The sequence below is a fragment of the Puma concolor genome, chromosome C1 (assembly GCF_028749965.1).
Source record: "Puma concolor isolate L17-30 chromosome C1, mPumCon1.1.hap2, whole genome shotgun sequence".
Lineage (NCBI taxonomy): Eukaryota > Metazoa > Chordata > Mammalia > Carnivora > Felidae > Puma > Puma concolor.
The window spans coordinates 54,059,238-54,073,952 of record NC_141674.1 but is presented as its reverse complement, the minus strand read 5'-3'; the positions used below and the strand labels follow the sequence as shown (position 1 = coordinate 54,073,952).

Sequence of the window (14,715 nt, the reverse complement as noted above, 5' to 3'; positions counted from 1 at the left end):
CCCGGCTCACTTTAGAAAGAAAAACCAAGCTCCTCCTCATGTCCTACCCAGACCCTGATCCAGGTCCTGCCTCCCTCACCTTCCCCTTGCTAGGCTCAGGCACAATGGGAATGTTCCCACTTGTATTTCTCTCTGGCAGGAACACTCTCCCCAGGCTCCATGCTGGAGTAACTCCTACTCAGTCTTCAGGTCTCCGCTTAAATCATGTTGCCTCAGAGAGGTCTTCCCTGTCCATCCTTCGGCTGTGCAAGCCAGGGCACCTCTGCCTTTTTCCCTCTCCCAGGAGACTGTGGGATTCCTTCCCAGCACACACAGCAATTGGTAATGGGGATGTTAAGCCGTTTTATGTGTGTCATGTCTGTTTCCCCCTCTAGAAGTAGTGCCAAGAGCTGGGCCTTGCCTACCTTGTTCATTCCAGGCCCTGGCACACGGCAAGAGCGCAATAAAAACTGTGGCCACAATGAATGGAGTGCATCGGTGATTGAATAAATGTGAGTTAAGGCCCTCGTGGGGACAGGGTGGAAATGCGTTTGGGAAGTAGTTTCTTAGGAGTAGAGCTCAGGCGGTAACAGGGAATCACCGCAGACAGGTTGGAAAGGGGGTGGGTCTAGATGGAGTAGACCTTGAAGGTAGCCTTGGGTCCGGATTCATTCCCCCAAAAGGCTACTGCATTGCAGGCACCCGGCCAGGTGTTGGGCGAGACACAAACCTGAGTAAACCGTGTCCCCAAGGCACCCTGAATTCCTTCTGTCCAGGGTCAAACGCACACACAGGGGCTTCTGCGGGAAACAAGCTGCAACCACCCGGCCCAACAACAGATGCCTAAGGGGCCAAGGGGTGGAGGGAGAGAGGGGACAGTGCCAGACCGGCCCCCGCACTTCGGCGAGCAGCCCCGGGAAAGCTGGGGGCGGGGGGTGGTCTTGTCACAGGGGCCGAGGGTCATCCTGGCCGCGCCGCCCCGGTCCTCAGGTCCCAGGGGCGGAGAGGTGGGCGCGAGCCGCCGCCTACGGCTGCGGGAGCCACCGCGGCCCCCCTGCAGTCGAGGCCGCGCCGGTCGCGCGCGGTAACAGGTCCCCCGGCAGGACCACACTCACCCTGCGCCGCCTTGGGAGCCGAGCGCGTCCTCCACAGCCGCCGGGTCGCCTTCCACGGCCGCAGCGAAGAAAACAGCCTCCGGCTCTTCTTGCCGCCCTTCTCAGTTGCTCCCATCTGTGCGCCCGCGCCCCTCCCCCGCTGCCGCCGCCGCCGCCCAAGGGTGGCCTAGCGCTGCCCCCGCCGCCGCGCTTCTGCAGGTGCCGGGCGGTCGCCGGGGTGGACGCGGCCGCCGGGGGAGGAGCTTGCGGCCGGGGTGGGGATGGGGGGGGGGGCGGCGCCTTGCGCCCAGCCTGCGGGGTGCGGCGGCCCGACGCGCGGACGCTGCTTCGAGACGCCCCCCAGGGAAGCCCGGAGTGCCCGGCGGCTTTGCAGGTGAACGCTTTAGTTCCCCCGTCCTTCATTCAAGAGACGTCGATGGAGTGCCAGGTCCCGCGAGGCATCATTGCTTAACACCGGAACCCCCGGGGAGGTGCGCTGATTTTATCCCCAAATTGCAAATGATCAAATTGAAGCTCGCGGAGGTTATAAGTCGTCTGCCCAGAGGTAAATGGTGACGTTTCCCAAGTTCTGGGCTCTAGCTGTATTTTTTCATACCTTCCTGTTGCCTCAGAATGATCCCACATTGTATTTAAAAAATATGTATTTTTTAAATCTAACAGATGTTCCTACTTTCCTCTTACAACAGCTCATGATTTTTTGAGAACCCTTTCTATGTCACTTTTGGCACTTTTACATACATGCTATTAAACCTCACAGCATCCTGTGGGGTGGGAGGCATTTTCCCATTTTACAATTGAGGAACCCAAAATGGCAGAGCAGAGACCCCCTGCCCCACACTACTTTGTCTCTGTCTCTATTTTACTTGTAATTGGAAGTGTCTGGGAGGAAGCTCCAAATCAAGATCCCTTAACGCTTGCCTGGCTGCAGTAAGAATAACTAATATTTATGGGGTGGTTTTTATGTGCCAGATTTTACATACATTACCTTATTTAACTCTCCCAAAGATACTCAAGGGGAGAGAAATTATTAATATCCACACTTTACAGATAAAACAAACAGCATCAGAGAGGACAGGTTACACATATAAAGCCTTAATAAAAGTTGTATGCCTGTTGAATCATGAAACTGCCATTTTTCAAGGCCCAAATAGCATACACAACTTCACCAGGTGATCAAAATTAAAATCACCAAAGGAGGCAGATAAAATGTAAATGCCTCCAGATATGTTACACTAGAGAAAGGCACATCAGCTTTGTAATATTTTGGCCACAAATGCACAACCTGAATCTAATCATAGGGAAATCTAAGGTAAACTCCAAATGAGGACTGTACTTTAAAAGTGGGAACGGTAAGGGCCCCTGGATGGCACAGTTCATTTGTTCCTTCAGCGTCCGACTTTGGCTCAGGTCATGATCTCAGGGTTCATGAGTTCGAGCCCCGCATCCATTCTCTGCTGTCAGTGCAGAGCCGGCTTCATATCCTCTGCCCCCCCCCGCCCCTCCCCTATTCACTCTCTCTCAAAAATAAATAAACATTAAAATAAAAAGTGGGAATGGAGGTGGTACAGTATTCTTCCAACATCTTAAAAGATGAACAAAGGCTGTGGAGATGTTCTAGGTTAAAAGAGGAGACCTGGCAACAAAAATACCTGGCCCTAGACCACACCAAGTACTGGAGGCTTTTATCATCTGGGCCAACTTTCAAAAAAAAATCGAAATATTGATAGCAGAGTAGATAAAGTGTTTACCAATGAGAAATTGATTGGAGTTGATAAGTACACTGTGGTTATGTGAGAAAATATCCCTAAATACACATTAAGGTATTTAGGAATAAAGGGTCATGATGCATTCAACTTAGCTTTAAATGGTTTAGGGGAAAAAAGTATCATATATACATATATATATATATATATATATATGCGCGCGCACACACATTTGTGTGTGTTTGTAGGGGGGCAAGTAATAAGGAAATGCAGCAAAATGTAAATAATAGGTGAATCTGGAAAGATACGTGGGTATATTTTGTAAGTTCCACAGAAAAAGAAAATAAAGTGGTAAGAATTACTCTACCTGATATTAAGGCCTACAATAAAACTATAATTATCAAAACCGTGCGATGTTGTCAGAGGGATAGACACATAAATCAATGAAACAGAATAAAGAACCCAGAAATGAACCCATAGACATAAATATGCCAAGTGATTTTTGACATTGTGTGAAAGCAACCCAATAGAGGAAAGATAGCTTTTTCTACAAGTGATGCTAGAACAACTGGACATCCATTGGCAAAAAATGAACCTCAAAACTAAACCTCAAATTTCATACAAAAATCAAGTCAAATGAGTTGCAGGCTTAAATGTGATATGTAAAACTATAAAAATTCTGGGAAAACAAAGTAGGATAAAATCTTCTAGTATCTAGAGCTAAGCGAAGAGTTCTTAGACTTGTTACTAAAAGCGTGATCCATAAGAGGAAAAATCAATAAATTGGGCCTTATCAAAATTAAGTACTTTTGGTCTGTGAATGACTTTGTTAAGAGGAAGAGAAGACAGGCTACAGACTGGGCAAAAATACTTGCAAACTACATATCCAACAAAGGACTCGTATTTATAATAAATAAAGAATTCTCAAAACTCAACATTAAAAAAATCCAATTAGAAAATGCACAAAAGACATGAACAGATATGTCACTAAAGAGGATATACAGATAGTAAATAAGCACATGAAAAGATACGCAGCATCATTAACCATTAAGGAAATACAAATTAAAACCATAACGAGATATCACTACACACCTATTGGAAGGCTCAAAGGAAATATAGTGACAACACCAAATGCTGGCAAGGATGTAAAGGGAGAAGCTGGATTAGTCATACGTTGCTAGTAGAAATGTAAAATGGTACAGACACTCTGGAAAAGTTTAGCAGCTTCTTATAAAACTAAACAACTACTGTAAGACCAGAAATTGTACTCTTTGGGTACCCATCTCAGAAATTAAGAAAACTTATGTTCACTCAAAACCCTATACACAAATGTACATACAAGTTCTGTTTGTAATAGCCCCAAACTGGAAACAAGTTAGATGTCCTTAAATGGGTGAATGGTTAAACATGTTGTGGTACCTGCAGACCACAAAATGATACTGAGGAATAAAAAGTAACAAACTACTGATACAGGCAGCAAACTATATAAATCTCCAGAGAATTTTCTTGACTTAAAAAAAACCAATCCCAAAAGCTTGCATACTGTGTGATTCCATTTATAGAACATTCTTGAAATGGAGAAATTATAGAAATAGAGAATATATAGTGGATGCAAGGAATGAGGGAGGTAGTTGTGGCTATAAAAGGGCAGCACAGGGAATTCTGTGGTGATGGAACTGTTACTGTAACCTTGACTGTGTCAGTGTCAACATACGGGTTGTGATTTTAGATTAGAGTTTTGCACAATGTTACCATTATATTAAAAACAAGTGATTGTGGGATCTCTGTTTTAGTTTTTACAACTGCATGTGAACATATAATCATTTTTAAAATAAAATTATAATTTTTTAAAAAAGTTACATGTCTACAATTTAGTATAGTTTGCTCCAATATTGAAAAAAAGGTTGAGCCAGGATTCAACCTAGATTGCCTTCATGGCTACACTCAACTGTATCATGAGCCCTGGCTCACTGTGGGAAGCCAGGGACCATCTGCTAGGTCTCCAGGAGGACTTCGAAAGGTCACAGGAGCACAGCGACTCAGGTCGGTCAAGAAAGGCTAGATTAACATTTCAGTTTGGTATGAGGCCCTTAGTGGTCTAGATAAATGACACTCAAAAAGTACTAATGTGACAGTCCTATATTATTCTTTTTCTAATCCAGAAGAATAGGAAGATACACAATAAGGAAGGGAAAGTGGAAGAGACCGGGAAGAGCATGGAAACTGCGAGTATCTTCTCTATCAGCAACAAGCTGACTTTTCTTCTGCACCGACCTTCACTCCCCATGGCATCCAGACTAAAGTCTAAAGAAACAGGCCCCAGAAGAGGTGATCTAATTAACAGTGCTACTCAGGAATAGTGGCCACGTGCCACCAACTCATAGCCTAGACTAGGATTGCCCTTTGCTCCTAGGTCCTCTTACCTGGCCCTGGGGTTAGGACACCTGGAACCTAGTCTTGATTACCCCAATAATCTGTAAAATATTGGTCCCTTCTCCTAGCTTATACTTCTTTAATCACCACAACCACCCTCACTCCCTTTAGTGGAGGGGACTTAATCAGATAATCTAGAAATTTCCTTCTGGGATCTGCCGCCATCCTTCCCTGTATGTCCTGACTCTCACTCACTGGTTTTGGAATTGTGCCAAGTGACAGGAGCCCCAGTGGGCCTGTCTTAGAGACTCATCTTTTCTTCCATCGTGCTGGCCTGTCCAGTGGACCGAAGCAGCAACTTGGGGCCCACTTGCTCACTGCTTGGATTTCACTGGCCAGGGCAGGATGAGAAAGACATTCTTTGGCTTGCCCTTTTAGTCCAAACATCATGTGATTTCATGGCACTCTTCCAGCTCAGAGCTGAAACAAGGCCAAAAGCCTCTGGCTCCCACAGTCACAGCTTGCTCCAGGCAGATCCAGTGGGGAGCCTTCTCCCCAGTCCCTGGAGTCCATGGGAAAAGAATGCAGCCTGAAGGAAGATCTAAGTAGAAACACCCAAGTGCCCTCAGGCACGTTAATGAGCACTAGCAACATGGAATTTCTTTTCAAATGTCAAAAATGCAAAACAAGCCCACTTATTTGTACAACTGGATCACTGGGTGTAGGAACAAAAACAAAAAGAAAAGAAACCTTGAATTCCATTCCTGTCATTGTGTTTACAAAGCTAAGTCCAGAAACATGAAAATGACAGTCCTCAAAGTCAATGGAATACAAGATTCTCCTGTGTGTGTGTGTGTGTGTGTGTGTGTGTGTGTGTGTGTGAGAGAGAGAGAGAGAGAGAGAGAGAGAGAGAAGGGGGAAAGGGGCTGGTAGAAAGAACCTAGGCTTTCCAGCTAGGCAGAGTTGTGTGAATCCTAGCTCTGCCACTTACCAACTTGCCCAGCTTCTCTAAGGCTCAGTTTCCCCATCTGTAAAATGGAGGCAGTAAATAGCACCTAACTCAGAGGTTTGCAGTGTTTTATTATTACATGTAATGAACCCAACAGGCAAAATATATGGTAGCTTATTATAATACTGTGTCCATTTAGAGAGTCAATGACAAATTTTAACAGAATGGCATCTTCTTTTTCAATGAAGAAGTGTGTGTGTGTGTGTGTGTGTGTGTGTGTGTGTGTGTGTAAAGAGAGAGGGATGAGAAGGTCTTGATTTTTGGTGAAAGTCACATCTTTTAAACTTCATGATTTAATTCTGTGTCTCTCTTCTCTTATGCCTGAGGGGTCCTGTTGTCAGTCCTCCCTTACAGAAGGCTCCAGAATATAAAAGAAACTGTCTAGCCTAAAGGCATCACAGGTATCTTTGGAAACAGTAGAATTAATGGTGTTGTTTCTAGTTACCCTAGTGGCAATTCTAACAGGACTATTGTTAGTATAGGAAACAATTAAGGGCAGTCCCCACTTAAACTTATTTTTCAGTCCACAGTTCTCCAAGTTTATGGCATTATGATGTAGTCAAGATTTAAAGAGTAATACCTACATAAAGCTTCCCAACCATGACATTTTCAGCAGTGGGACCTTATATGAGAGGAGAAACTGCTCATGTAAAATGTTTTCAGGACTTCTAAGAGATTTCAGTTATCTTTTGCTGCATAATAAACCACCCCAAAACTTAATGGCTTAACACAACAACAATCATTTATTTTGCAGTTTGGGCAGGGCTCAAAAGGGACAGCTCACTTCTGCTCCACATGACGTCATCTAGGGTTGTTCGGGGCTTGCAGGTCGACGTCTCAGGTGGCTCATCCACGTAGCTAACAAATGGTGCTGGCTGTCAGCTGGGTGCTTAGCCAAGAGCCTCGATTCTTCTCCACATGGTTGCTTGGACCTCCTCACAGGACAATGGCTGGGTTCCAAATGGGAGAAGGCTGAAACTGCTAGGCTTCTCAAAGACTTGGCTGAAAAATCTCCAGATGCCTTGGCTCAAATGTTCCCAAAAAGTACTTCCTGCTTAATATTCTATTAATCAAATCAGTCGCAGGCTCAGCTGTTCTAGAGAGGTGTCATAAGCTCTGCCTCTTAATAGGAGGACTGGTGAGCCCACACAAGGAAGACAGAATTATTTGAGGTCATCTTCAGGGACGAGCTAGCCCAGGCTCTCACCAGCCAAAAAATAACTCCAACCAGCAAGTGAATGCCCAGGATCTCCCAATTAGTGATTAGCTTACTCTCAGGAAATTGGGGTTCTGCAAGAGGCTCATGAAATGGCAAAATGGGCACAGAAAGGGGTAATCATTCAAGGAAAAAACCATAATATCACAGATCAAAACCATAAGAAACCTTTTTTAAAGTACCTTCAATGCTCAAACTAAACCTTGTGTTTCTCTCTCCCATTAATATGAAAAGAGGACCATACTTGGCCCCAAAGACCTGGACTGAGTCTAGTTTACTTGGCAATTTAATGTTCTTGCACAGGGCACCTGGGTGGCTCAGTTGGTTAAGTGTCTGACTCTTGATGTCAGCTCAGGTCATGATCTTGCAGTTTGTGGGATTGAACCCTACATCAGACTCTGTGCTGACAGCATGGAGCCTGCTTGGGATTCTCTCTCTCTGTCTCTCTCTCTCTGCCCCTCCCTGCTTGTGCTCTCTCAAAAATAAATTAACTTAAAAAAATTTTATGCTGATTCACTTTTAAATTGATCTAAAAATATAAATGATGTCTATTGAGAGAGATGTATGGCATAGCTATTAAAAGGCCTGACTCTGGTGCCACGCTATCCTGCCTCAACAATTTACTGGCAGAGTGATGTTAGAAAGTTGCATTAACATCTCTGTGCCTCATTTTCTCACCTAAATGGAGATAATAGAGCCCACCTCCTAGGTCTGTAAACACTCAATGGCAATGAATACGTGTGAACTCTTGTTTTGTTACTACTCCGTACTGGGCACAGTGATAAGAATTTTACAAACATGACGTATTTATTTATAGCACTCTATAAGCATCAGCTACTGTATGTCAGATACTATCCTAGGCTCTTCAGATTCATAAGGAATGAATCAGATAATGATTCCTGTTCTGTGGAGCTTACATTCTATTGGAAGATGGGGGAGACAGATAATAAACAGTAGGCAAAATAAGTAAGTAAGCTTTGAAGTTTGGTAGAAGATGTAAGTGTATGGATAAAAGAAAAAATAGAGCAGGGTGGGGGGACCAGGAATGTTGGTTGGGGAAGGAGGAGCAGGGATAGGTCGCAGTTTAAATAGGGTAGTCATGGGGCGCCTGGGTGGCTCAGTCAGTTGACCATCTGACTTTGGCTCAGGTCATGATCTCACAGTTCGTGGGTTCAAGCCCTACATCAGGCTCTGTGCTGACAGCTCGGAGTCTGAAACCTTTTTCAGACTCTGTGTCTCCCTCTCTCTCTGCCCCTCCCCTGCTTATGCTGTCTCCCAAAAATACATAAATAAAAAGAAAAAAATAGAAAAAAAATTATAAATAGGGTAGTCATGGTAGTCCTGGTTAAGAGAAAAAATTTGAGCAAAGACCTAAAGGGAGAGAAGTCAACTAAGTAGGTATTATAGGCAGAAGGAACAGAGAGTGAAGGGGGTTTGGAGGAACCCCCAAATCACCTTCCCTCAGCTCCTGAACTGTGAGATCATGACCTGAGCCAAGATCAAGATTGACATTCAATCGACTGACCACCCAGGTGCCCATGGACGGCATAGTTACAGAATTTCTATTGTAGAAACTTCTATTGGACAGACAAAACAGAAACATGCTTCACGCCCATTAGGCTCATCGCAAGAACCCTGTGTGTATTTTATTCCAAAGCCTATTCTTTTTTTTTTCAAAGCCTATTCTTATTACACTATGTTTCATGCCCATTTATGATGATTCTTTTTTATTCAACTCATGTACACTGAACATTTACTGTTGTTAAACTGTATGCTGGATATTCAAACAAGCTGAACTATTATTTTGCTAAGAAATTTTAATGATTAGAGCAAAAAGTGTTTGAAATATAGACATACTGGACTGTCCCTTCTTTTGTGGATTTGTGGGATGGGCACTAAAAATTTGGGCAATTTACTTACTTCTCTGAGCCTCATAGCAGTGTTGGAAGACTACATGAGATGATGTGTGAAAAACGGTAAATAATAAATAGTAACCATTATTGTTCACATGACCATCATCATCATCCCAGCTGGCAGGGAACACAGTGGAGAGGGAACTCAGCCCTATCCATAATGGGATAGTTGTAACCGTTACAGGCCTGCCTTGTTCAGATTTCTCTTCTTTATAGCATTTAGTCCCACGCCTTAGTTCTTTCTGCCTTGGGCTGCTCATTACAGCTCTTTGGTATCTAAGGAATCTGCACTCTTGTCACCTTTGGACACCCAGCCCCAGGTCCTTCACCTTCACACCCTCCTTTTGGTCTTTCTCTGCCCTTTTCACCATCCTCTGAATATTTTCTTCTTTCATAACATCTTTATAAAAAGTAGAACCTGGAACCTTCCGAAATATTTCATATACGGCCTAAATATAGATATTCAATGTCTACAAAGATACATGGCCATGAGGAGGGAGTCATTAAAATTTTCAAAATTATTTTAAAAATTCATTAAAAATGAATGAAATTCAATGAAATGAATGGATAATGAAGATGTGGTGTGTATATATATATATATGTATGTATATGTATATACATACATATATATATATATATATATACACACAATAGAATATTACTCAGTGATCATAAAGAATGAAATCTTGCCATTTGCAACAATGTGGCTGGAACTACAATGTATTATGCTAAGCAAAATAAGTCAGAGAAAGACGAATATATTATTTCACTCATATGTGGAATTTAAGAAACAAAACAGATGAACATAGGGAAAAGGAAAAATAAGAGAAAAACAAAGAGGGAGACAAATCATAAGAGACTCTTAAATACAGAGAACAAACTGAGGGTTGCTGGAGGGGTTGTGGGTGGGAGGATGGGCTAAATGGGCGATGGCCATTAAGGAAGGCACTTGTTGGGATGAACACTGGGTGTTATATGTAAGTGATGAATCACTAAATTCTGTTCCTGAAATCATTATAACACTATATGTTAACTAACTTGGATTTAAATTAAAAGCAAAAACACATATGAAGATTTTACTTCTGCAACTAAATTTTGATACGTAAATGTAAGACTAAGTTCATGTGTACCACACACACACATTTTTAACCTAAATGGTATTATAATCTACATATTATTCATATTTTTTATTAATGTTATATCTGGAAGCATGTCCAGTGCCGAGAACAATGATATGATGATCTCCATTAATCTGAACACAATACTACATTTCTATTATAGGAGCTAAGCCCATTTCACTTGTTTTGCAGGGAGTAAGATTTTTTTAACATTAGGATAGTGTAGAGTCTGGTGTACAGTCATCTAAAATCTCAGAATTTTTTTTATAACAATTGCAACTAAGCCAAGTTCCTCTCGTTCTATACTTCTGCAATGAATTTTTTAAGCTTAAATGTGGAAGTTGGCATTCATTTCCATTAAAGTGCATTTTGTTGTTTTGACCTAGACTCAAGGTCTTTTGAGATCTTGATTCTTTTATCCAGACAGTGCTTCTCTCCTAGTTGTAAATGTAATCAATATGATTTTACTTCCAAGTCACTGAAGCATCCAAGGCCAAGAACAGAGTCCTGTGTATGATGAAAGCAGTGTGACCTCACTCCACATACATGGATCTGCTTCCCCTTCCACCAATGTCTGCAGGAGCCTTGATCTGGGACTACATGTTCTACTGGATCCTGACCCTTTGCTTTCCCCCTTCCTTCATTTTAGGTTTAGACTTCAACCAACAGACAGTCACACATGGTAAAAGAGAATGTATCAATGGACTTTACTACTCCCTAACAGCTTTGGTGACAAAATTCAACACAGGACAAGTTTGAAACAATAGAGATAAAATAGGGTTTGGGGTCCACTGAAGAATACTGAAAATTAGATATAGATCAGAAACTCATTTTGATGAACCCATGACTTATTAATCATATCCTTGGTCTGAAGGACATGAAAGAGAAGTGATACCTACTCTCTTTATAAAGAATCAGCAAACAAGGAAGAAAAGGAGGAGTCTCTTTTGTACATGTCACTTGCTTCAAACCTCTAGTTTGTGGTTGTGTGGAGTCATTAACAGGATTCACAAATGTCAGGCTCTCTCCTTGCAGGCATATGGCAGGGTTGAAGCTTCCCACATTTCACAGCCCTCCCCACAGAAAGCCACTGTTAACTATTTAACAGATACCTTTCCAGACCTTTCTTCTACATTTCCAAATATGAATAAATACAAGCAAAAAATATCACAAGAGGGGCACCTGGTGACTCAGTCAGTTGAACATCCAACTCTTGATTTTGGCTCAGGTCACGATCTCATGGTTCGTGGGTTCGAGCCCCGCATGGGGCTTTGCGCTGGCAGTACAGAGCCTGCTTGGGATTCTTTCTCTCCTGTCTTTCTCTGCCTTTCCCCTGCTGGCTCTCTCTCTCTCTCTCTCTTCCTCAAAATAAGCAAATAATAACTTTTAAAAATTATCACAAGAAAACATTTAGAAACATTAACCAAATTCCTTCCTTGTCATAACTCTCCAATTCAAACACTTTGGCTTTTTTTGTGCTCATTGCCATGGTGACAGCAGGAAGACAAGAAACTAGTATATGGGTTATAAGGGTCTTCCCCTGGCTTTGCTTTTCAAAGGTTTTGAACCCTTGGAATGAGGATGAATCCCAGTATATGCAAAGCCTTTAGAAAAACATAATAAGTAAAGTAGAAGATTTGAGGACACAGGAATGGCCCACGTGTCACTCTCCCACCTTGGTTGGAGATCATTCCCTGGTAAGTGGGGAATAGGGAGACTGGAAGAAAATGGTAAGACTATAGATTTTGGAGGGTCCTGAAATGAAGGGCTCGGTGACCTGTCTCTGAGGCAGCATCCTGAGCAGCTGCCTGTAGACAGTTTCTCAGGTACTCCAGTGCCCTGACAGACAGCAAATGCAACCAAACAAGTCCTGGGCCTGAAGAATGCTATCGTGCCCATGGGCAGGGTGGAGCAGACAACAGAACCTCTGGGGCTGACAGGACAGGTACACTCATGTGAACTGGATGAACAAGCATCAGACAGGGAGATGAATAGCTCACTAGATGCCTGCATTGACAGATGGGCTGACTGCTGTCCCTTTGGCTATATCCTTGGAAGTCAGATACAGACCTGCAGAAAAGGAACAAGACACTTCAGATTCACTGAGAGTGTAGCTACAAAGTCAATGTGGTGGGGATTCAAAACAGAAATTAGACTGAAGTATAGACGAATAAGAGAAGTTCTATGTCTCCTACACCTGAGTTATGGACTTACTATCCACCACATGGACATACAGTATTGTTTACATAAATGGCATCATAATCTACATATTGTTCCTATTTTTCATTAATAATATATCTGAACATTTTTCTGATGCATAGCATTCCATAAAAGTGTAGATTATGATTTATTATTATTACTTAATCATATCCTTACTGTAAGATATGTAGGTCATTTCCAATTTTTGCTCCTTCAATAAAGATTTCAGTGGATATCATTTGTATATAACTTTATGCATATATGTATTCTAGAGGATAGATTCCTTGAAATGAAATAATAGGATCAAAGGAATGTGAATTTTTAATTTTAATATATACTGGCAATTTACCCTGCAAAATGATTCTATCAATTTGTGTGTCATGTGACAGCATATGAGTTTGCTTTTACATCATAACCTCACAATCCTAAATATTATTAATATTTTTAATTTTGAGAGTTTGATAGCTAAAAATGGTTTACATTGTTCTCTTTGTTTTTAAGTCTCTACCTGAGGGCTTTATTTTTTTATATGAAATTTATTGTCAAATTGGTTTCCATACAACACCCAGTGCTCATCCCAACAGTGCCCTCCTCAATTCCCATCACCCACTTTCCCCTCCCTTCCACCCTGTCAACCCTCAGTTCATTCTCAGTTTTTAAGAGTCTCTTAAGGTTTGACTCCCTCCCTAACTTTTTTTTTCCTTCCCCTCCCCCACAGTCTTCTGTTAAGTGTCTCAGGATCCACATAAGAGTGAAAACATAAGGTATCTGTCTTTCTCTGTATGACTTATTTCACTTAGCATAATACCCTCCAGTTCCATCCACGTTGCTACAAAAGGCCATATTTCATTCTTTTTCATTGCCAAGTAGTATTCCATTGTATATATAAACCACAACTTCTGTATCCATTCTGGACAGCAACATGCAGAAGAATGAAACTAGACCACTTTCTTACACCATTCACAAAAATAAACTCAAAATGGATAAGGACCTGAACGTGAGATGGGAAACCATCAAAACCCTAGAGGAGAAAGCAGGAAAAAACCTCTCTGACCTCAGCCACAGCAATTTGTTACTTGACACATCTCCAAAGGCAAGGGAATTAAAAGCAAAAATGAACTATTGGGACCTCATGAAGATAAAAACCTTCTGCACTGCAAAGGAAACAATCAACAAAAGTAAAAGGCAACTGATGGAATGGGAAAAGATATTTGCAAATGACATGTCAGACAAAGGTTTAGTATCCAAAATCTATAAAGAACCCACCAAACTCCACACCCGAAAAACAAATAATCCAGTGAAGAAATGGGCAGAAAACATGAATAAGCACTTCTCTAAAGAAGACATCCAGATGGCCAACAGGCACATGAAAAGATACTTTACTTGAGAGGTTTAAATGACTTTCGTGTTTCTTTACCATTTATGTTTCTTTTGTGTATTATCTGTTCATATCTTTCACTCACTGTTCTATTGGCTTTCTCTCTTACTGATTTGTAGGAGCTCTTTATGGATATCATTATGTATATCAATATAAATACTGTGAGATTTTCCTCCACATTAGTCACTTTTCTTTTAATTCTTTAGAGTATTTTCCTGTACGTGAAATTTAACTCTTTATTGTAGTCAGGGCTCTTGATCTTTTATTTTATAAATGTCTTAATTATGAATGGCTTTACACTTCAGTATTATAAAACTAAATCTTTTATATTTTCTTTTAATACCATTATAGATTTAAATGGTTAAGTCAACTTAAAGCACACTTTTCAAAATTTCCAATGGACGCTGTTTACCAAGTTTTTTCCTCATATCAGGCCCTGTGGCAGGCTGGCCCCCACCCTGCTTCAGTACTTGCTCAGAATGTGCAGTGTGATAAGGCAAAAGCAGAAGTAGTACAAAGTGGTACAGGAATATTCATAGGAGGACTTTAGAGAAGCCTGCATGGATAAGGTGATGTGAGTTGGATAAAGATAAAGATAAAGAAAGGTTTGACAGAGAAGAGAAGAAGAAACCTTTCAGGAAAATGGAATAGCATATACAAAGACATAGAAGCCCCACAGAGCAAGGCATGTTGGAAGAATGATGTGGCCACA

General features: G+C 41.7%; 1 protein-coding gene across 1 annotated transcript in view; it reads right to left on the bottom strand.

Annotated features, from left to right (window-relative positions):
- DNAJC6 (DnaJ heat shock protein family (Hsp40) member C6) overlaps positions 1–1,245 on the bottom strand; it is a 153,383-nt gene extending 152,138 nt beyond the window's left edge. Inside the window, exon 1 of the mRNA XM_086717213.1 lies at positions 1,095–1,245. Within this exon, the coding sequence (XP_086573339.1) occupies positions 1,095–1,209 (115 nt within the window). The 5' untranslated portion in view covers positions 1,210–1,245. The remainder of the gene's footprint in view (positions 1–1,094) is intronic.
- Between the last annotated feature and the right edge of the window lie 13,470 nt (positions 1,246–14,715).